The sequence below is a fragment of the Panulirus ornatus genome, chromosome 43, assembly GCF_036320965.1.
Source record: "Panulirus ornatus isolate Po-2019 chromosome 43, ASM3632096v1, whole genome shotgun sequence".
Lineage (NCBI taxonomy): Eukaryota > Metazoa > Arthropoda > Malacostraca > Decapoda > Palinuridae > Panulirus > Panulirus ornatus.
This window is the reverse complement of record NC_092266.1, coordinates 15,677,056-15,702,240: the sequence shown is the minus strand read 5'-3', so window position 1 is coordinate 15,702,240 and position 25,185 is coordinate 15,677,056. Positions and strand designations below refer to the sequence as shown.

General features: G+C 41.3%; 1 protein-coding gene across 3 annotated transcripts in view; it reads right to left on the bottom strand.

Moving 5' to 3' along the window:
• spg (dedicator of cytokinesis spg) overlaps positions 1–21,093 on the bottom strand; it is a 392,951-nt gene extending 371,858 nt beyond the window's left edge. For all 3 annotated transcript variants that reach the window (XM_071687033.1, XM_071687034.1, XM_071687035.1), the window contains exons 1-2: positions 20,954–21,093; positions 11,980–12,066 (exon numbers count right to left, since the gene is read on the bottom strand). In XM_071687033.1, the coding sequence (XP_071543134.1) occupies positions 11,980–12,066; positions 20,954–20,990 (124 nt within the window). In that variant the 5' untranslated portion in view covers positions 20,991–21,093. The remainder of the gene's footprint in view (positions 1–11,979; positions 12,067–20,953) is intronic.
• Positions 21,094–25,185: the final 4,092 nt, after the last annotated feature.

The window sequence follows — 25,185 nt, the reverse complement described above, 5'->3', positions numbered from 1 at the left end:
CTCATTAGTTGCCTACAAGAACAATATCCCACTATATGGAGGAGGACAGTTTAAGCAGTTCTTCTTCACGTACAAATTTCACACTCAACCATACAACTACAACAAATCTGAATGATTCATACTTGTTCTATGGGATATACCTATACCTTAGCATTTTATTGGAAAAGACATGAGAAGGTAGAGAGTTTCAAAGCTCAGAGGTGTAGGAAAAGAAACATATAAAAAAAAGCCCACCCTTGAGTTGCCAACGGCCACACAGTAATCATATGATGCAGCAGTTTGCCGAGTACTGTGTGGTCTAACTAGTGGTGGGGGCACACAAGTAGACATCTCTTGGGAGCAAAAACCAAAGTAATACACATAGAGGAGAGAAGTAAACTAATATTCTGGTGAAGGGCAAAAGGGATAAGTTCTGAAGTTAGCCTGGGAGATTATAAGTTGGACTGCTTTCGACTCAACTCTGACAAGTCAGGATGCACAGCTAGAACCACCCCAGATGTGAGAGCAGAACTCCAGACAAGAACGAATCAATCCTTTGTATAAACAGAGCAACTGTTCAGAAGAAAAGAAATTTCAACATCGAAACAGGACTCCCAATTTCTTAGAGGCAGACTTAGCTGCTTCTGTAACATAAGGTTTCCAAGAACAAGTGGATATTACCGTAATACAAAGTATGTTCACTGAGTCAACAGGTGAAATTACAAGACCGTCAAAGGAAAGACGAGAGTTGTGAGGAGTTTTCGACAGATAGACGGGTAGAAACTGGGTCTTAGAGGCATTAAACTTATCTAGAGTTTGTCTACCCCAATGAGCTATCCTGTCCCAAGTCTGAGTTCAAAGAGAAAGCTGTGTCAAGACAAGATGCAAATCGAGTGAAAGAAGGAGCACAAATGAGGGATGTGGATGAATGCAATGGTGAGTCATCAGCATATGAGTGCATTTGGTTATCTGTGGAGGAAAGGAAATCGTTTATAAAATGGAGAAAAAGTGTAGGAGATAAGACATAATCTTGACATAACATCACTGTTGATGGAGAAAGGGTGAAGTTAATCGGTGAAGTTAATCCATTAATATCCACAGAGACATATCAACTGGAAAGGAAGCTAGATATGAAGGAGCACAGTGTGAGTGGCAAGCCAAAAGAGAGAAGCTTAGAGATGAGATCTTGATGCCACACCTTGTCAAAATTTTTGGCTATGTCAAAGGCAACAACAAAACACTTCCCAAAATCTTTCAGGGATGACATTAGTAAGATAGGAAAGAACACCAGTGGGTCTCGCCTTATGAAAGCCACACTGGTGATCAAGGAGAAGACTATGAGATTCAAGGTGTCTAAGGATATAGGAGTTGAGGAGGGATTCAAAGACTTTGGTAATGGTAAATGTCAAAGCAATAGCACAATGGTTACAGGGGTTAAAAAAGCTACCCTTCTTAGGAATGGGATGTATCAAATCATGCTTCTAAGAAGAAAAAGTTTTGGTTTTGAGACAAAAATGGAACAAACGAGCAAGAACAAATGCAAGATTCAGAGGCATACTCTTCCGGTACACTGGGATGGATGCCATCAGGACCATAAGCCTTGCATGTAACCAGAGAAGCACTTTTCGAAGAGTCAGAGAAGAGACTATGGAGAAGGGACATAGGATTAATAAGAGTAGCATCAGGGGTGAAGATACCTTAGTCATCCAAGGAGGAGTTAGGGGAGAAATGGGAATCAAAGAGAGTTGCTTTGTCTATGGGAGAAACAGCTATATTACCATCAGAATGGAAAAGAGAAAAAAAGGCAGAGCAACAGAAGTTGTTAGAAATGCCCTTAGTTAAAGACCAAAAAAGACCTATCAGTGGATGATGATGAGAGGCTATAAAACTTACTTTGAATAAAGGAATTCTATGCCTCACGGATAACATACTTGCAATGATTAAATTAAACCTCTATACCTCTGCAGTCATATTGAGTTGAAACAAGTGTACTATGTCCAAAGGCACAGTAAAAAAGTTAACAAAAAGCAATTTTGGTCTAGCTTAACATCTTTATCACATGACGAACTAAGAGCCCCTGAAATACACATAAATGCATCACTCTAATCTTTAAGACAGTGTTAACTTCTGCACCACATGGTGCTGAGGCTTGAAAAGATTTCCTACAGATCTTTTCTTCAAGACTTGTCATTCATCAAGCAATCACTATTTAAGCTGGAATGGAAGTACTGTTTACAACACGAACAGATTTTATTGAACAGAAATATTGCAGCCACCTGTTTTAAAGTTGTATCAAGAAACATTACTTACTGTTAAAATCCAGGTAAAAGATATCAACTACTTTGAAATGACCTTCAAATGTGCAGTATAGTTCCTTACAAATGTACATATATATATGTACATGTGTATATATGTACTGTGTGTGTATGTGTATGTATATGTGTATATGGTGATATGTATGTATATGTGCATAGGTTGATATGTATAAATATATGTATATCTGTGTATGGGTGCTTACGTATATAAATGAGCATATGATTCGATAGGCCATTCCTCGTCTGTTTCCTAGCACTATCTCGCTGAAGCAGGAAACAGCGATTAAGTATAATAAAAATAATAAAAATAATACAGTGGCAGATATAGGGTGTTTTGGTCGGGGTGGAGTGCGAAGTGAGAGGATCAGGAAAAATGGTTTGGTTAAGAAAGAAGAGGTAGTGAAAGATTTGCAGAAGATGAAATCTGGTATATTGGTAGGTCTGGATGGTATTGCAAGACTTTTAGAGAGAGGGGCAAATTTGCAGTCTACTGGCGATGAGAGGGCCAGGGAGGTGAGTCAGCTGTTGTTCACCGATGATACAGCTCTGGTGGCTGATTCAAGTGTGAAAGTGCAAAAGTTGGTGACTGAGTCTGGAAAAGTATGTGAAAGGAGAAAGTTGAGAGTAAATGTGAATAAGAGCAAGGTTATTAGGTTGAGTAGGGTTGAGGGACAAGTTACTTGGGGATGTAAGTTTCAACGGAGAAAAACAGGAGGAAGTGGAGTGTTTTAGATATCTGGGAGTGGACTTAGCAACGAATGGAACCATGGAAGCGGAAGTGAGTCACAGGGTAGGGGAGGGGGGCAAAGGTTCTCCAAGTGATGAAGAATGTATGGAAGGAGAGAACATTATCTCAGAAAGCAAAAATGGGTATGTTTGCAGGAACAGTAGTTCCAACAATACTATATGGGTGCGAGGCATGAGCCACAGCTAGGGTTGTGCGGAGGAGGGTGGATGTGTTAGAAATGAGATGTTTGAGGACAATATCTGGTGTGAGGTGGTTTGATCAAGTAAGAAATGAAAGGGTGAGAGATATGAGTGGAAATAAAAAGAGTGTGGTGTAGAGAGCAGAAGAGGTTGAACTGAAATTGTTTGAACATTTGAAGAGAATGAGTGAGGAAAGACTGAGAAAGAGGATATATATATATGTGTCAGAGGTGGAGGAAACAAGGAGAAGCAGGAGACTAAATTGGAGGGGGAAGGATGGAGTAAAAAAGATTTTGAGCGTTCGGGGCCTGAACATACAGCAGGACGAGAGGCGTGCAAGGAATAGAGTGATTTGGAACAATGTGGTACACTGAGCTCGATGTGCTGTCAAAGGGCTGAACCAGGGTATGTGAAATGTCTGGGGTAAACCTGGAAAGGTCTGTGGGGCCTGGATGTGGACAGGGAGGTATGGTTTTGGTGCATTACACATGACAGAGAGTGAGTGTGATCGAATGTGGCCTTTTTCTGTCTGTTTTCCTGGCGGTGCCTCAGTGAAGCAGGAAGTAGTGATGCTGTTTCCTGTGGGATGGAATAGCACCAGGAATGGATGAAGGCAAGCATGAATAAGTACATGTATATATATATATATATATATATATATATATATATATATATATATATATATATATATATATATATATATATTTTTTTTTTTTTCATACTATTCGCTATTTCCCGCGATAGCGAGGTAGCGTTAAGAACAGAGGACTGGGCCTTTGAGGGAATATCCTCACCTGGCCCTCTTCTCTGTTCCTTCTTTTGGAAAATTAAAAAAAAAAATAAAAAAACGAGAGGGGAGGATTTCCAGCCCCCCCGCTCCCTTCCCTTTTAGTCGCCTTCTACGACACGTGGGAAGTATTCTTTCTCCCCTATCCCCAGGGATATATATATATATATATATATATATATATATATATATATATATATATATATATATATATATATATATATATATATATATTTTTTTTTTTTTTGCTTTGTCGCTGTCTCCCGCGTTTGCGAGGTAGCGCAAGGAAACAGACGAAAGAAATGGCCCAACCCACCCCCATACACATGCCTTGATTCAATCCACTGACAGCACGTCAACCCCAGTATACCACATCGCTCCAATTCACTCTATTCTTTGCCCTCCTTTCACCCTCCTGCATGTTCAGGCCCCGATCACACAAAATCTTTTTCACTCCATCTTTCCACCTCCAATTTGGTCTCCCTCTTCTCCTCGTTCCCTCCACCTCCGACACATATATCCTCTTGGTCAATCTTTCCTCACTCATTCTCTCCATGTGACCAAACCACTTCAAAACACCCTCTTCTGCTCTCTCAACCACGCTCTTTTTATTTCCACACATCTCTCTTACCCTTACATTACTTACTCGATCAAACCACCTCACACCACACACACACACACACACACACACACACACACACACATATATATATATATATATATATATATATATATATATATATATATATATATATATATATTCTTTTTTTTAAACTATTTGCCATTTCCCGCGTTAGCGAGGTAGCATTAAGAACAGAGGACTGGGCCTTTTTTGGAATATCCTCACCTGACCCCCTCTGTTCCTTCTTTTGGAAAATTAAAAAAAAAAGAGAGGGGAGGATTTCCAGCCCCCCGCTCCCTCCCCTTTTAGTCGCCTTCTACGACACGCAGGGAATACGTGGGAAGTATTCTTAATTCCCTATCCCCAGGGATAATATACATATTGGTTCTCAGTGATTGGTTCTCAGTGAATGTAGGTTTGCGGCAGGGGTGTGTGATGTCTCCATGGTTGTTTAATTTGTTTATGGATGGGGTTGTTAGGGAGGTAAATGCAAGAGTTTTGGAAAGAGGGGCAAGTATGAAGTCTGTTGGGGATGAGAGAGCTTGGGAAGTGAGTCAGTTGTTGTTCGCTGATGATACAGCGCTGGTGGCTGATTCATGTGAGAAACTGCAGAAGCTGGTGACTGAGTTTGGTAAAGTGTGTGGAAGAAGAAAGTTAAGAGTAAATGTCAATAAGAGCAAGGTTATTAGGTACAGTAGGGTTGAGGGTCAAGTCAATTGGGAGGTGAGTTTGAATGGAGAAAAACTGGAGGAAGTGAAGCGTTTTAGATATCTGGGAGTGGATCTGGCAGCGGATGGAACCATGGAAGCGGAAGTGGATCATAGGGTGGGGGAGGGGGCGAAAATTCTGGGGGCCTTGAAGAATGTGTGGAAGTCGAGAACATTATCTCGGAAAGCAAAAATGGGTATGTTTGAAGGAATAGTGGTTCCAACAATGTTGTATGGTTGCGAGGCGTGGGCTATGGATAGAGTTGTGCGCAGGAGGATGGATGTGCTGGAAATGAGATGTTTGAGGACAATGTGTGGTGTGATGTGGTTTGATCGAGTGAGTAACGTAAGGGTAAGAGAGATGTGTGGAAATAAAAAGAGCGTGGTTGAGAGAGCAGAAGAGGGTGTTTTGAAGTGGTTTGGGCACATGGAGAGAATGAGTGAGGAAAGATTGACCAAGAGGATATATGTGTCGGAGGTGGAGGGAACGAGGAGAAGAGGGAGACCAAATTGGAGGTGGAAAGATGGAGTGAAAAAGATTTTGTGTGATCGGGGCCTGAACATGCAGGAGGGTGAAAGAAGGGCAAGGAATAGAGTGAATTGGAGCGATGTGGTATACCGGGGTTGACGTGCTGTCAGTGGATTGAATCAAGGCATGTGAAGCGTCTGGGGTAAACCATGGAAAGCTGTGTAGGTATGTATATTTGCGTGTGTGGACGTATGTATATACATGTGTATGGGGGGGGGTTGGGCCATTTCTTTCGTATGTTTCCTTGCGCTACCTCGCAAACGCGGGAGACAGCGACAAAGTATAATAAATATAAAAAAAAAATATATATATATATATATAGTGTGGTTTCAGAAGTGGTAGAGGATGTGTGGATCAGGTGTTTGCTTTGAAGAATGTATGTGAGAAATACTTAGAAAAGCAAATGGATTTGTATGTAGCATTTATGGATCTGGAGAAGGCATATGATAGAGTTGATAGAGATGCTCTGTGGAAGGTATTAAGAATATATGGTGTGGGAGGGAAGTTGTTAGAAGCAGTGTAAAGTTTTTATCAAGGATGTAAGGCATGTGTACGTGTAGGAAGAGAGGAAAGTGATTGGTTCTCAGTGAATGTAGGTTTGCGGGAGGGGTGTGTGATGTCTCCATGGTTGTTTAATTTGTTTATGGATGGGGTTGTTAGGGAGGTAAATGCAAGAGTTTTGGAAAGAGGGGCAAGTATGAAGTCTGTTGGGGATGAGAGAGCTTGGGAAGTGAGTCAGTTGTTGTTCGCTGATGATACAGCGCTGGTGGCTGATTCATGTGAGAAACTGCAGAAGCTGGTGACTGAGTTTGGTAAAGTGTGTGAAAGAAGAAAATTAAGAGTAAATGTGAATAAGAGCAAGGTTATTAGGTACAGTAGGGTTGAGGGTCAATTCAATTGGGAGGTGAGTTTGAATGGAGAAAAACTGGAGGAAGTGAAGTGTTTTAGATATCTGGGAGTGGATCTGGCAGCGGATGGAACGATGGAAGCGGAAGTGGATCATAGGGTGGGGGAGGGGGCGAAAATTCTGGGGGCCTTGAAGAATGTGTGGAAGTCGAGAACATTATCTCGGAAAGCAAAAATGGGTATGTTTGAAGGAATAGTGGTTCCAACAATGTTGTATGGTTGCGAGGCGTGGGCTATGGATAGAGTTGTGCGCAGGAGGATGGATGTGCTGGAAATGAGATGTTTGAGGACAATGTGTGGTGTGAGGTGGTTTGATCGAGTGAGTAACGTAAGGGTAAGAGAGATGTGTGGAAATAAAAAGAGCGTGGTTGAGAGAGCAGAAGAGGGTGTTTTGAAGTGGTTTGGGCACATGGAGAGGATGAGTGAGGAAAGATTGACCAAGAGGATATATGTGTCGGAGGTGGAGGGAACAAGGAGAAGAGGGAGACCAAATTGGAGGTGGAAAGATGGAGTGAAAAAGATTTTGTGTGATCGGGGCCTGAGCATGCAGGAGGGTGAAAGGAGGGCAAGGAATAGAGTGAATTGGAGCGATGTGGTATACCGGGGTTGACGTGCTGTCAGTGGATTGAAGCAGGGCATGTGAAGCGTCTGGGGTAAACCATGGAAAGCTGTGTAGGTATGTATATTTGCGTGTGTGGACGTATGTATATACATGTGTATGGGGGGGGGGTTGGGCCATTTCTTTCGTCTGTTTCCTTGCGCTACCTCGCAAACGCGGGAGACAGCGACAAAGTATAATAAAAATAAAATAAATATATATATATATATATATATATATATATATATATATATATATATATATATATATATATATATCTATATTCAGCATTTTTTACTATACCCTGTTGCTGCTGTCTCCCGCATCAAGGTAGCGCAAGGAAACAGATGAAAGAATAGCCCAACCCACCCACATACACATGGATATACATAAATGCCCACACACACATATATACATACCTATATATTTCAACGTATACATATTTATATACTTACAGATATATATGTATATACACATGCACATATTCATACATGCTGCCTTCATCCATTCCTGCCGCCACCCCGCCACACATGAAATGGCACCCCCCTCCCCCTGCGTGCGTGCGAGGTAGCGCTACGAAAGGACAACAAACGCCACATTTGTCCACACTCATACTCTAGCTGTCATATGTAATGCACCGAAACCACAGCTCCCTTTCCATATCCAGGCCCACAAAAATTTCCATGGTTTACCCCAGAAGCTTCACATGACCTGGCTCAATCCACTGACAGCACGTCGACCCCGGTATACCACATCATTCCAATTCACTCTGTTCCTTGCACGCCTTTCACCCTCCTGCATGTTCAGGCCCCGATTGCTCAAAATCTTTTTCACTCCATCTTTCCACTTCCAATTTGGTCTCCCACTTCTCGTTCCCTCCACCTCTGACACATATATCCTCTTTGTCAATCTTTCCTCACTCATTCTCTCCATGTGACCGAACCATTTCAATACACTCTCTTCTGCTCTCTCAACCACATTCTTTTTATTACCCTAACCTCTCTCCTACCCTTTCATTACTTACTCGATGAAACCACCTCACAACACATATTGTCCTTAAACATCTCATTTCCAACACATCCAACCTCCTCCGCACAACTCTATCTATAGCCCATGCCTCACAACCATATAACATTGCTGGAACCACTATTCCTTCAAACATACCCATTTTTGCTTTCCAAGATTTTTGCTTTCCACACATTTTTCAACGCTCCAAGAACTTTCACCCCCTCCCCCACCCTGTGACTCACTTCCGCTTCCATGGTTCCATCTGCTGCCAAATCCATTCCCAGGTATCTAAAACACTTCACTTTCTCCAGTTTTTCTCCATTCAAACTTACCTCCCAACTGATTTGTCCCTCAACCCTACTGTACCTAATAACCTTGCTCTTATTCACATTTACTCTCAGCTTTCTTCTTTAACACACTTTACCAAAAATCAGTCACCAGCTTCTGCAGTTTCTCACCCGAATCAGCCACCAGTGCTGCATCATCAGCGAACAACAACTGACTCATTTCCCAAGCCCTTTCATATGCAACAGACTGCATACTTGCCCCTCTCTCCAAAAACTCTTGCACTCACCTCCCTAACAACCCCATCCATAAACAAATTAAACAACTATGGAGACATCACTTAATCACAGTCTTCCGCATTAGCGATGTGGCGCAAGGAAACGGACAAAAGAATGGCTCAAACCCAACCACATACACACACACATATATATATATATATATATATATATATATATATATATATATACATAAACGCCCACACACACACATATACATACCTATACATTTCAATGTATACATACATATACATACACAGACAAATACATATATGCACATGTACATATTCATAATTGCTGCCTTCATCCATTCCCATCGCCGTCCCGCCACACATGAAATACCACCACCCTTACCTCCTGCGAGAGCACGAGGTAGCACTAGGAAAAGACAACAATGCCCACATTCATTCACATTCAGTCTCTAGCTGTCATGTGTAATGCACCGAAACCACAGCTCCCTTTCCACATCCAGGCACCACAATTTTCCATGGTTTACCCCAGACGCTTCACATGCCCTGGTTCAATCCATTGGCAGCACACTGACCCCGGTATACCACATCATTCCAATTCACTCTATTCCTTGCACGCCTCTCATCCTTCTGTAAGTTCAGGCCCCCCCGCTCACTCAAAATCTTTTTCAATCTATCCTTCCATCTCCAATTTGGTCTCCCACTTCTCCTCGTTCCCTCCACCTCTGACACATATATCCCCTTTGCCAAACTTTCCTTACTCATTCTCTATATGTGACCAAACCATTTCAACACACCCTCTTCTGCTCTCTCAACCACATTCTTCTTAGTACCACACATCTCTCTTACTCTTTCATTACTTACTTGATCAAACAACCTCACACTACATAGTGTCCTCAAACACTTTGTTTAGAACACATCCACCCTCCTCCGCACAACCCTATCTATAGCCCATGCTTCACAACCATATAACATTGTTGGAACCACTATTCCTTCAAATATACCTTTTTTGCTCTCCAAGATAACGTTCTCGCCTTATACACATTCTTCCGTGCTCCCACCACCTTCACTCACTCCCCCACCCTGTGACTCACTTCCATTTCCATGGTTCCATCTGCTGCCAAATCCACTCCCAGATATATAAAACACTTCTCTTCCTCCAGTTTTTCTCCATTCAAACTTACCTCCTAATTAACTTGTCCCTCAACCCTACTGAACCTAATAACCTTGCTCTTATTCACATTTACTCTCAGCTTTCTTCTTTCACACACTTTACCAAACTCAGTCACCAAGTTCTGCAGTTTCTCACCTGAATCAGCCACCAGTGCTATATCATCAGCAAACAAAAACTGACTCACTTCCCAAGCCCTCTCATCCACAACAGATTACATATTTGCCCCTCTCTCCAAAACTCTTGCATTCACTTCCCTAACAACTCCATCCATAAACAAATTAAACAACCATAGAGACATCACGCATCCCTGCCACAAACCGACATTCTCTGGGAACCAATCACTTTCCTCTCTTCCTAGTTGTACACATGCCTTACAACCTTGGTAAAAACTTTTCACTGCTTCTAGAAACTTACCTCCTACACCATATACTCTTAATATCTTCCATAAAGCATTTCTATCAACACTAACCTATGCCTTCTCTTGATCCATAAATGCTACATACAAATCCATCAGTTTTTCTAAATATTTCTCACATACATTCTTCAAAGCAAACACCTGATACACACATCCTCTACCATTTCTGAAACCACACTGCTCTTCCCCAATCTAAAGTTCTGTACATGCCTTTACCCTCTCAATCAATACCCTCCCATATAATTTCTAAGGAATACTCAACAAACTTATACCTCTGTAATTTGAACACTCACCTTTATCCCCTCTGCCTATGTGCAATGGCACTATGCATGCAATCCTCAGGCACTCACCATGATCCATGCATACACTGAATATCCTTACCAACCAATCAACAACACAGTCACCCCCTTTTTTAATAAATTCCACTACAATACCATCCAAACCCACCGTCCTGCCAGCTTTCATCTTCCACAAAGCTTTCACTACCTTCTCTTTGTTTGTCAAACAATTCTCCCTAACCTTCTCACTTCACACACCACCTCAACCAAAACACCCTATATCTGCCACTCTATCATCAAATACATCCAACAAACCTTCAAAATACTCACTCCATCTTCTTCTCACATCATCACTACTTGTTATTACCTCCCCATTAGCCCCCTTCAATGATGTTCCCATTTGTTCTCTTGTCTTATGCACTTTATTTACCTCCTTCCAAAACATTATCTTATTCTCCCTAAAATTTAATGATACTCTCTCAACCCAACTCTCATTTGCCCTCTTTTTCACCTCTTGCACCTTTCTCTTGACCTCCTGCCTCTTTCTTTTATACATCTCCCAGACATTTGCAGTACTTCCCTGCAAAAACAGTCCAAACACCTATCTCTTCTCTTTCCCAAACAATTTTACTTCTTCATCCCACGCTCACTACTCTTTCAAATCTGCCCACCTCCCACCTTTCTCATGCCACAATCATCTTTTGCGCAAGCCATCACTGCTTTTCTACATATATCCAATTCCTCCCCTACTCCCCTTACATCATTTGCTCTCACCGTTTGCCGTTCTGCACTCAATTTCTCCTGATACTTCCTCATAAATGTCTCCTTTCCAAGCTCACTTACTCTCACCACTCTCTTCTCCCCAAAATTCTCTCTTCTTTTCTGAAAACCTCTACAAATCTTCACCTTCGCCTCTACAAGATGGAGATGAGAATCCCTCCAGCTGCCCCTCACAGCACATTAACATCCAAAAGGCTCTCCTTCACACGCCTATCAATTAATACGTAATCAAATAATGCCCTTTGGCCATCTCTCCTACTCACATACGTATAGTTATGTATATCTCTTTCTAAACCAGGTATTCCCAATCCCCAGCACGCAAATCCACAACCTCTTCAACATTTCCATTTACAATGAATTATATAACAAATAATATATAAAATATATATGAACATGAGAGATTTATGGTATAATACTGTACTAACCTGAGCATTCCTCTAACACTTGTACAGTCTCACCAACATCAAGGTGCAAGGTTTGTTGGACTTGAACATGTTCAAAATTGTAGATTACTGAAAAAATTAATGAAAGTGCATGAGTTGTTGTTGCAAAAACCACAATGTTTAAATACACTGTGTCAGAGGAAAGAGATATCTGTATATAAACTCAAACATTCCCAGCCAAAAGGTGAACAAATACTATTTCTTATAGATTATTTTTGAAGTTCATCAGCTTAAGGCTTAAACTATTTCTACTCCAGTACTTTTATCTGCTATATTCATCCAGTGAATGAATGATTAGGATTTCATGTGGACTCACTGGAAAATCTTATTTTACATGTTTCAAATTCTGTTTCCTAAGCTGATAAAACTGTGTACCAAAGACTGTACATTTAGGTTTAATAGAGAGTATTATGCTCTAAAGTTTGGAAAGGCCCTTTACTACAAGGCCTTATAAATGTCCACTTCATACATGTTGGATGAACTTGTAATCTAGGGCATAATCAAAAGAAACGTGAGGCCTACCAACAACAACCATAAAAGATTTCATTATATAGTGCTAAAGCAAGAAAACATCATATATCTTGCTTAAAAATAACCCAGCACCAAGGTAAAAGACTTTCTAGAGGAGTCAAGTCATGTGAATTCCAATGCCCACACCTGAGGACAGCACCTCATTCATCATATACAGGGATGACTACCACTAAATTGTCTTGATGTCTTTTGTCATTCACAGACCAGGAGTGCAAAGAAACACCTGAATTCCTGCAAAAACAACATCCCTCACAAGTGAGATGTTGGGGAAAGGAATATCTATCATTAGCCACTTAACCCAATCCTAGATGCCTTCAGATGCTCAAGCAGGTCTTTGTTATGGACAGATCCCCAGAGTATGAACCTACAGACTGACAGTCTTCCTGAGTTATCAAGTGCTCAATGTCTGACCTATCGCAGCAAGAGTAATACGAGAACTAGTGACACTGTGCAGCAGCATGCCTGACAGACCTAAGGTGGCCAGCTTTCACTGATCAAAAAAGGAAGTAGCTGCCTGTGTATTCATCCCCCAAGGGTCAAAAATTTTTCCTTTAATATTTAATATTTGATTTCTAAACGCAAATCTAGACCATACTGTACTGTCCTTACACCTGTGTATGTGACAAGAGTCACAAAATATTGTGAAGTGCTGTCCTGTGTTGTGTTACTATATATCTAGAAAGAATTAAACTACTGGTTTCTACTTGAATTTTGATCAACCGCAGCTATGAAATTTTGCCAGCTTACTGATACTCTACCAAAGTATTACAAGAGAATTGTTAGACAGGTAGTAAACACAGGCAAGAAAGATAAATGCTGAAACAGCAGTCATATTCAATGATACCTTCTCCTGCCTTGATACAATGAGTGAAATAAAGCTCAAGGGTAATGGGGAGGAATGGTGTGAAAAGTCTTGGGAGTAAAGTAAGGGGTTGGTAAGAAGACAAAAGCTAAGGAAGAGCAGCACCACTCCTGAAGTAAGAGCTGTGGGAATGTGTGATAGAGTATAAAAATTAAATTCTAGATTGACGTGGGTAAAACTGAAAGTGGATGGAGAAAGATGGGTGGTTATTGGTGCTTATGCACCTGGTAATGAGAAGAAAGATCATGAGGCAAGTGTTTTGGAAGCAACTGAGTGAGTGTGTCAGTAGCTTTGGTGCACAGGACTGGGTATTAGTGATGGTGGATTTAAATGTGAAGGTGAGTAATGTGGCAGTTGAGGATATAATTAATGTCCATGAGGTGTTCATTTCTGTAAATGGAAATGGTGACTGGGAATACCTGGTTTAAAAAGAGAGATATACATAAGTATGCGTATGTGAGTAGGAGAGATTGTCAAAGGGCATCATTAGATTATGTGTTAATTGATAGGCTTGTAAAAGAGAGACTTTTGGATGCTAATGTGCTGAAAGGGGCAGCTGGTGGGGAGTCTGATCACTATCTTGTGGAGGTGAAGGTGTAGATTTGCAGAGGTTTTCAAAAAAGAAGGGAAATTGCTGGGGAGAAGAGAAAGGTAAGAGTGAGCTTGGAAAGGAAACTTGTGTGAGAAAGTACGAGGATAGATTGAGTGTAGAATGGCAACAGGTGAGAGCAAATGACATGAGGGGAATGGGTAAGGAAAGAAATGTATTTAGTGGAACAGTGATGGCATGAGTAAATTATGCATGTGGCATGAGAAAGGTGGGAGGTGGGGAGGTTAGAAAGGGTAGTGAGTGTTGGGATGAAGTTGTTAGTGAGAGAGAAAGGAGAGGCATTTAGATGATACTTGCAAAGAAGAACTACAAATGACTGGGAGATTTATAAGAGAAAGTGGAAGGCCAAGAGGAAGGTGCAAGAGATGAAAAAGAGGGCAAATGAGAGTTGGAGTGAGAAAGCAGCATTAAACTTTAGGGAGATTGAAAAGATGTTTTGGAAGGAGGTAAATAACGTGCACAAGACACAAGAACAAATGGGAACATCGGTGAAGGGGGAAAGGGGGATGCGATAACAGGTAGTTATAAAGTGAGAGGGAGATGGATTGAGTATTATGAAGCTTTGTTAAACGTGTTTGATGACAAGAGTGGCAGATGTAGGGTGTTTTGGTTGGGGTGGTATGCAAAGAGAGAGGGTCAGGGAGAATGGTTTTGTTAAAAGAGAAGAGGTGGTGAAAGCTCTGCAGACATGAAATCTAGCCAGGCAGAAGGTTAGGATGGTATTGCAGTTTAATCTAATAAGAAAGGGGGTGACTGTGTTGAGTGATTGGTAAGGATAGTCAATGTATGTTTGGATCATGGTGAGGTGCCTGAGCATTGGTAGGATGCATGCATAATGCCAATGTACAAAGGCATAGGGAATAAAGGTGAGTGTTCAAACTACAGAGGCATAAGTTGGTTGAGTATTCCTGGGAAACTGTACAGGAGGGTATTGATTGAGAGGGTGAAGGCATGTAAAGAGCATCACACTGGGGAGGAACAATGGGGGGTTCAGAAGTGGTGGAAGATGTGTAGATTAGGTGTCTCCTTTAAAGAATGCATGTGAGAAATACTTAGAAAAACAAATGGATTTGTATGTAGCATAAATGCATCTGGAGAAGGGATATGACAGGGCTGAGAGAGATGCTTTGTGGAAGGTCTTAAGAGCATATAGTGTAGGAGGTAAGCTGCTAGAAGCAGGGAAAGGTTTTTATCAAGGATGTATGACATGTGTATAAGCAGGAGGAGAGGAGACTGATTGGTTCCCAGTGAAGGTCAGTCTGCGGCATTGGTGTATGATGTCACCAGGGTTGTTTAATTTGTTTATGGATGGGGTGGTTAGGGAGGTAAATGCAAAAGTTTTGGAGTGAGGGCCAAGTATACAGTCTGGTGTGGATGAGAGGGCGTGGGAAGTGTCACTGTTCACTGTTGATATAGCTCTGGTAGCTGATTCGATTGAGAAACTGCAGAAGTTGGTGACTAAGTTTAGAAAAGTGTGTAAAAGGAGAAAGTTGAGAGTAAATGTGAATAACAGCAAGGTTATTACATTCAGTAGGGTTGAGGGACAAGTTAATTGGGATGTAAGTTTGAATGGAGAAAAATTGGAGGATGAAGTGCTTTAGATATCTGGGAGTGGACTTAGTAGCGGATGAACCATGGAAGTGGAAGTGAGTCACACGGTGGGGGCTGAAGATGAAGGTTCTGCGAGTGATAAAAAATGTGTGGAATGAGAGAACATTATCTTGAAGAGCAAAAATGGGTATGTTTGAAGGAAAAGTAGTAACAACAATGTTAAATGGTTGTGAGGTATGGGCTATAGCTAGGGTTGCACGGAGGAGGGGGGATGTGTTGGATATGAAATGTTTGAGGACAATATGTGGTGTGAGGTGGTTTGATTAAGTATGAAAGAGTGGGAGAGATGTGTAGAAATATAAAGAGTGTGGTTGAGAAAGCAGAAGAGGGTGTGCTGAAATGGTTTAGACATATGGAGAGAATGAGTGAGGAAAGATTGATAAAGAGGATAAATGTGTCAGAGGTGGAGGGAAGGAGAAGCGGCAGACCAAATTGGAGGTGGAAAGAAGGAGTGAAAAAGATTTTCAGCAATCGAGGCCTGAATATACAAAACGGTGAGAGGTGTGCAATGAATAGTTTGAATTGGAATGATGTGGTATACCGGGATCAATGTTTGTCAATGGGCTAACCAGGGCAAGTGAAGAGTCTGGGGTAGACCATGAAAGGTCTATGGGGCCTGGATGTGGATAGGGAGCTGTGGTTTTGATGCATTATACATAACAGCTAGAGACTGAGTGTGAACAAATATGGCATTTTTGTCTTTTCCTGGCACTACCTCCCCCCTCCCACAGTGAAGTACCACCAGGAAAAAGACAAAACAAAAGGGCACATTCACTCACACTCAATCTCTAGCTGTCATGTGTAATGCACCGACAACACAGCTCCTTTTCCACATCCAGGCCCCACGGATCTTTCCATGGTTTACCCCCCAACACTTCACATGCCCTGGTTCAGTCCACTGACACCCTATCGACCTTGGTATACCACATCATTCCAATTCACTCTATTCCTTGCATGCCTTTCCCCCTTCTGTATATTCAGACCCCTATTGCTCAAAATCATTTTCACTCCAGCCTTCCACTTCTTCTCCTTCTTCCCTCCACCTTTGACACATATATCCCCTTTGTCAATCTTTCCTCACTCATTCTCTCCTTGTGTCCAAAACCATTTCAACACATCTCTTCTCCTCTCTCAACCACACTCTTTTTATTACCACACACCTCTCTTACCCTTTCATAACTTATTCGATCAAACCACCTCACATCACATACTGTCCTCAAACATTTAATTTCCAACACATCCACCCTCCTCCGCACAACCCTATCTATAGCCCATGCCTCGCAACCATATAACATTGTTGGAACCACTATTCCTTCAAACATAACAAATTTTGCTCTCCAAGATAACGTTCTCGCCTTCCACACATTCTTCAATGCTCCCAGAACCTTTGTCCCCTCCCCTACCCTGTGACTCACTTCTGCTTCCATGGTTCCATCTACTACTAAGTCCACTCCCGGATATCTAAAACACTTCACTTCCTCCAGTTTTTCTCCATTCGAACTTACCTCCCAATTAACTTGTTCCTCAAACCTACTGAATCTAATAACCTTGCTCTTATTCACATTTACTCTCAACTTTCTCTTTTCACACACTTTACCAAACTCAGTCACCAACCTTTGCAGTTTCTTACCCAAATCAGCCACCACTGCTGTATCATAATTTAACAATAACCAACTCATCTGCCAAGCCCTCTCATCCACAACAGACTGCATACTTGCCACTCTCTCCAAAACTTGCATTCACATCATTAACCAACCCATCCACAAACAAATTAAACAACCATGGAGAACATCACACACCCCTGCCGTAAACCGATAAGTCTGTTGGGTCTGGACGTGGATAGGCAGTAGTGGTTTCTGTGCATTACAAATGACAGGTAGAGACAGAGTGAACAAATGTGGCTTTTTTGTCTTTTCCTGGTGCTATCTTGCTGGAGGGGGTGGGGGGGTGCTATTTCATGTATTGCAGGGTGGTGTCAGGAATGGATGAGGGCAGCAAGTATAAATATAAACAGGTGGTGTCAGGAATGGATGAAAGCAGCAAGTGTGAATATGTACATGTGTATATATGTATATGTCTGTGTATGTATATGTATGTATATGTTGAAATGTATATGTATGTATAGGTGCGTGCGTGGGCTTTTATGTAAATACATGTTTATGTGGGTGGGTAAGGCCATTCCCTATCTGTTTCCTTGCGCTACCTCGCTGATGCAGGAGATGGCGATTAGCTATAACATAATCATTTATTTTGCTTTGTCGCTGTCTCCCGCGTTAGCGAGGTAGCGCAAGGAAACAGCAAGGTTATTAGGTACAGTAGGGTTGAGGGTCAAGTCAATTGGGAGGTAAGTTTGAATGGAGAAAAACTGGAGGAAGTAAAGTGTTTTAGATATCTGGGAGTGGATCTGGCAGCGGATGGAACCATGGAAGCGAAAGTGAATCATAGGGTGGGGGAGGGGGCAAAAATCCTGGGAGCCTTGAAGAATGTGTGGAAGTCGAGAACATTATCTCGGAAAGCAAAAATGGCTAGGTTTGAAGGAATAGTGGTTCCAACAATGTTGTATGGTTGCGAGGCGTGGGCTATGGATAGAGTTGTGCGCAGGAGGATGGATGTGCTGGAAATGAGATGTTTGAGGACAATGTGTGGTGTGAGGTGGTTTGATCGAGTAAGTAACGTAAGGGTAAGAGAGATGTGTGGAAATAAAAAGAGCGTGGTTGAGAGAGCAGAAGAGGGTTTTCCTTGGATGCTTCACATGCCCCGATTCAGTCTACTCAAAGTTCATCAATCCCTGTCTACCACATCGTTCCAATTCACTCTATTCAGTGCATGCCTTTCACCCTCCTGTATGTTCAGGCCCCAATCACTCAAACTCTTTTTCACTCCATCCCCTCATCAACAGTTTGGTCTCCCTGTTGTCCTTGTTCCTTGCACTTCTGGTACAATATATCCTATTTGTCAACCTTTCTTCACTCATTCTTTCCATATGTGCAAATCATTTCAGTATACCCTCTTAAGCTCTCTCAACCACATTTTTTTATTACTGCACTTCTCTTTTAACCTTTCATTATTTACTCAATCAAACTACCTGACAGCACATAATGTCTTCAAACATTTAATTTCCAACATATCTACCCTCCTCTGCACAGCTTTATTCATAGTCCTTGTCTCAAATCCATATAATATTGTTAGGGAAACTATTCCTTCAAACACACCCAGATAATGTTCTCTTTCCTCAAATTCCTCATCACTCCCAGAACCTTCAGCCCTCCAGTACCTCAAGACTCACTTCTGCTTCCCTGGTTCCATTTGCTGCTATGTCAGATCCCAGACATCTAAAACACTTCATTTCCTGAAAGTTTTCTCCATTCAAAGTCAGACCTCATCTAACCTGCCCTCAAATGTAAAAAACCTAATAACTGTGCTTTAATGCACATTTACTATAAACTTCCTCCTTTCCCACACTGTTTCAAACTCAGTCACAAACTTCTGCAGTTTCTTACTCAAATCTGCCATGTGCTGTAAGATCAGCAAATAACAAACGACTAACTTCCGGCCCCTTTCATCTCCCTAGTCTGCATACTAACCACCCTCTAAGACTCTCACTTTATCTCCTCCACCAACCTATGCAGAAGCAAACTGAACATCACACATCACTGCCGCAGACAAACCTTCACTTCCAACTATTCCCTGTCCTCTCTTCCTACTTGAACACATGCCTTAAACCCTCGATAAAAATTCTCCCTGCTTCTAGCAACTTTTCTCCCAGGAGGTAAATGTGAGAGTATTCGAGAGAGGGATGAGTATGCAGTCAGTAGTTATAATGTAGTTTGGAAGAAAAGGATTAGTGCTACTGCAAAGAATACATATATACTGTTTAATGCAGTTATTGAGCCTCTTGCCCATAATCCCCCATTTCACATTCATACATATGTTGCAGACTGATGCAGATAGCATTAATGAGTCTCTCCCTATTAATGTGCAACCCACAATAATCGATATGCTTATTTAAGTTAGAGACATCCACTTTAGGACACTGAAGTCATAATTACTAAACCTTCTTAAGATCCAGAACCTAGTTAAGGTCAGGGTAGGCTGCTCTACATATGAACATATCTAATCTTGCTGACATCAGGGTAACTGTTCTATGTACTTACATACCAAACCTAACCAAGATCAGGGTAAGTTGTTCTACACTCAAGCATATCTAACAAGCAGAGACCAAGGTAGACTACTCTGCGTACCAACTTATCTAATATAGAAAAAAAATCTGGGTAGACTACATAACATGATATCTAACCCACAGAGACCAAGGTATACTGCTCTACGCAACAACATATGTATCTTAACAGAGATCACAATAGACTGCTCTATGTACCAACACATTTAACCAAGCAGACATCACAGTAGACTGCTCTATGTACCAACATATCTAACCTTGCTGAGATCATAACAGACAGCTCTATGTACCAATATATCTAACCTAATAGAAATTTGGGTAGGCTGCTCTGCATAACACAAACCTAGCCAAGATCAAGGTAGACTGCTCTCCATACCAACATGATTAACCCAGCAAAGATCATAGCAGAACATTATACAAACTAACATTTCTAACCTTGCTGAGACCAGGGTAAACAATATATCAACATATCCAATTTAACAGAGATCAGGTTAGACTAAGCATCAATGTGTCTAACCTAGAAGAGAACTGGTCAGGATGCTTTATGTACCAACATATCTAACCCAGAAAATCACAAAAGTACCAGGTGATTTTCATTCACTTAGCTAAACCTACCACACAAAATTTTCTCCTTTAATGAGTTTTTGTAGCTAACAGGCTACACACAATAGGTGTCTTTATAATAATGCTATATATACTCATTTCTCACGACCCAATACATTAACAAGAAACTTCTGACAACTCTAAAATAACATCACCATATCCTTACTTTTCATAATAATCTTAAACAGCTCGTCATTTTTGTTACTGGTTCGCATTAGTAACCCGTCTATATTCCCTCAAGCTCCCACGGACTGGCATTATGCTGCCACAAGTTAACTATGCAACACGAAAATTTATATTGTGTGTATACCCTAGCTGTCAACAATACTTATACTTAATCTGAAATCACAAATAATATACATTAAATACCAGTCCAGTAACTTTTCGCCAAGATATTACACATAAAACAAAATTCTGATGAAACAAAAAAGCCACTGTCTACCACTTTCAATGGGTTAACGAGTTAATCAAACTGTCTCATTAGTGCCAAACAAGCCAGCCAAACAACTCCAGCAGACTCCGCCTTACAAACTTCTCATTAAACAGCAATAATACAACTCACCTACGCCAAATTTCTGGTTCTTGGTTGGTGTCCACATATTCAGGTTCCCATGTGAATGGCAAATATTCTAATCACTACGATGGATATCTAGAAATATACGTGCAAAGGGTCATCATGTCAACTTTGTTAGGCTGTGCATATTGACTATTTACTTTTAGTGTTTGTGTTGGAGGCCACTAGATGGCAGCACCAGTTTGGCAGGGGCGTTCCCTGACAAGCACAAGCGCCAAGTTTAAACCCCCATTATCATAATTTTAGCTCTCTTTCTACCAGTAGCATCACTTCATATCCATTCTTATGGGATAAATCAAGCATCCACAACTTCCAAGACACCACTTAACATTCTCAATCCACGTTCGCTGTGTCCGTGAAAAAGTGTTGCGATAGCAGAGAAAGTTCAAGATTTAGGGCCCAGGAAATATAAAAGATTGGGAACACCCTACCAGTCGCGCAAGGACCTAGTGGGGCACAAAAAACTGAAAAATATAAATGATGGGAACAACCCCACCAGTCATATGAATACCTAGCAGGGCCCTCAAACTGAGAAATACAAAAGATGGAAATCACACTATCAGCCATACAAGTACCTAGTCAGGCCCTGAAACTGAAAAATACAAAAGATGGAAACCAATCTATTAGGTATAAAAGTACCTGGTAGGGTATCTAAACTGAGAAATGAATAAGATGGGAGCAACCCTATCAGCTATACAAGCACGTGGCAGGGTCCTCAAAACTGAGAAATACAAAAGATGGGAACCACACAACCAGCCACACAAGTACCTGAGAGATACAAAAGATGGGAGCCACCCTATCATCCATACAAGTTCCTGGTATGGCCCTTAAACTGAGAAATACAAAAGATGGAAACCACCACAGGGCTCAGTAGGGCCCCAACTTTAGAAATACAGAAGATGGGGACTGCCTTTCCAGTCACAAAAAACAAAAAACAGCCCGTATACTGATACAGAAAAATAGTGCCAGCAATGACATAAAAAAAAATGTTCACACACCCTTGGAGCGAACTGTCAATGAAAGGAGCCCCGGCTAGGCTTGGATCTGACGAATCTTCGCAATATAGGAAAACTTCGTTTGACCATATTTGGTGATACGATTTTCTTTATATCGACTAAATATGAAGACAAATGTTTGGTGACTGAGTTGCGTGCCACCTGCCAGGAGGGGAAGTTTGGAGTTTATTTAAGCGAAGAAGTCCACAATGCTTTGACACAAAATAGCAAGGCAGTTTCCCATGGAAAGTATTATGATATTGGAAAGATAAGAGTATTGATTCAGATGATGTGATGTGCACACCCAGAGAGCGGACTATCACTGACACGAGCTCAGACAAGCCTTGGACTTGACGAATCTTTTAAAAAGCTTGAGACTCACAAGTGTACAAATCCTCTTTATCCACAAGCTTGGTGTATAACTCCCTTTCAGGACATAAAAAAAAGATAATTACATACCTAAAGAACGATGAGACCCGTGTACTTGACAGGTCTGCTGGTCACATCGATTAACTGCCACATAAGTGGTCCAGTTGCAGTTTGCTTGCCACACAACGCGGTGATGGGGATCGGTGCATGTATATAATTCTAGCATTTGGATGGCCTCTAGAGCGATAACCACAATAACTCATCCGCAAAAATAACACTTTCCATCGATCTGCAAAACAAATTGTAAGAAAAATCGGATCCTCTGAATTTAATGGATCCAAAAACTTCTGTGTTTTTTTCTGGTCACCCTAACAGAAAAAAAGAATGTAAGAATACAGTGGCGAGCTACCAACATGACTCCCGGACTGAGAAATAAATTCTGTGAGTCAACTAAACACAAACTTATTTAGACCAGAAAAGAGAAGGTTAAGAGGTGATCTAACACAGGTATTCAAATTCAAACTTTGTTGCTTTCTGTATAGAAGCTACTGAAGGCTAGATTTGTCTGACTTTACTCAGATAAGGCAAAGTATTATTCCAACAGGATTGTTATATGAGATTATTTACCAGTAAGAGCAGATGAAAATGACACCATAGATATGTTGGGGTGAAAAGAGTGGTGAGAGTAAGTGAGCTTGGGAAGGAGACTTGTGTGAGGAAGTACCAGGAGAGACTGAGTACAGAATGGAAAAAAGTGAGAACAAAGGACGTAAGGGGAGTGGGAGAGGAATGGGATGTATTTAGAGAAGCAGTGATGGCTTGCACAAAAGATGCTTGTGGCATAAGGAGCGTAGGAGGTGGGCAGATTAGAAAGGGTAGTGAGTGGTGAGATGAAGAAGTAAGATTATTAGTGAAAGAGAAGAGAGAGGCATTTGGACAATTTTTGCAGGGAAATAATGCAAATGAGTGGGAGATGTATAAAAGAAAGAGGCAGGAGGTCAAGAGAAAGGTGCAAGAGGTGAAAAAGAGGGCAAATGAGAGTTGGGGTGAGAGAGTATCACTAAATTTTAGGAAGAATAAAAAGATGTTTTGGAAGGAGGTAAATAAAGTGCGTAAGACAAGGGAACAAATGGGAACTTCAGTGAAGGAGGCAAATGGGGAGGTGATAACAAGTAGTGGTGATGTGAGGAGATGGAGTGAGAACTTTGAAGGTTTGTTGGATGTGTTTGATGATAGAGTGGCAGATATAGGGTGTTTTCATCTAGGTGGTGTGCAAAGTGAGAGGGTTCGGGAGATTGATTTGGTGAACAGAGAAGAGGTAGTAAAAGCTTTGCGGAAGATGAAAGCCGGCAAAGCAGCGGGTTTGGATAGTATTGCAGTGGAATTTATTAAAAAAGGGGGTGACTGTATTGTTGACTGGTTGGTAAGGTTATTTAATGTATGTATGACTCATGGTGAGGTGCCTGAGGACTGGCGGAATGCTTGCATAGTGCCACTGTACAAAGGCAAAAGGGATAAGAGTTAGTGCTCAAATCAAAGAGGTATAAGTTTGTTGAGTATTCCTGGGAAATTATATGGGAGGGTATTGATTGAGAGGGTGGAGGCATGTACAGAGCATCAAATTGGGGAAGAGCAGTGTGGTTTCAGAAGTGGTAGAGGTTGTGTGAATCAAGTGTTTGCTTTGAAGAACGTATGTGAGAAATACTTAGAAAAGCAAATGGATTTGTATATAGCATTTATGGATCTGGAGAAGGCATATGATAGAGTTGATAGAGATGCTCTGTGGAAGGTATTAAGAAAATATGGTGTGGGAGGCAAGTTGTTAGAAGCAGTGAAAAGGTTTTATCGAGGATGTAAGGCATGTGTACGTGTAGGAAAAGAGGAAAGTGATTGGTTCTCAGTGAATGTAGGTTTTCGGCAGGGGTGTGTGATGTCTCCAAGGTTGTTTGATTAGTTCCTCACCCGAATCAGCCACCAGCGCTGTATCATCAGCAAACAACAACTGACTCACTTCCCAAGCTCATCCACAACAGACTGCATACTTGTCCCTCTTTCTAAAACTCTTGCATTCATCTCCCTAACAACCCCATCCATAAACAAATTAAACAACCATGGAGACATCACACACCCCTGCCGCAAACCAAAATTCACTGAGAACCAATCACTTTCCTCTCTTCCTACACGTACACATGCCTTACATTCTCGATAAAAACTTGTCACTGCTTCTAACAATTTACCTCCCACACCATATACTCTCAATACCTTCCACAAAGCATCTCTATCAACTCTATCATATGCCTTCTCCAGATCCATAAACGTTACATACAGATCCGTTTTTTCTAAATATTTCTCACATACATTTTTCAAAGCAAACACCTGATCCACACATCCTCTACCACTTCTGAAACCACTCCGCTCGTCCCCAATCTGATGCTCTGTACATGCCTTCACCCTCTCAGTCAATACCCTCCCATATAATTTACCAGGAATACTCAACAAACTTATGCCTCTGAAACTGGAGCACTCACTCTTATCCCCTTTGCCTTTGTAAAACAGCACTACGCAAGCATTCCGCCATTCCTCAGGCACACTACCATGAGTCATACATACATTAAATAGCCTTACCAACTAGTCAACAATACAGTCACCCCTATTTTTTTTAATAAATCCCACTGCAATACCATCCAAACCCGCTGCCTTGCCGGCTTTCATCTTCCGCAAAGCTTTTACTGCCTCTACTCTGTTTACCAAAACATTCTCCCTTACCGTCTCACTTTACACACCACCTTGACCAAAACACCCTATATCTGCCACTCTATCATCAAACATATTCAACAAACCATAAAAATACTCACT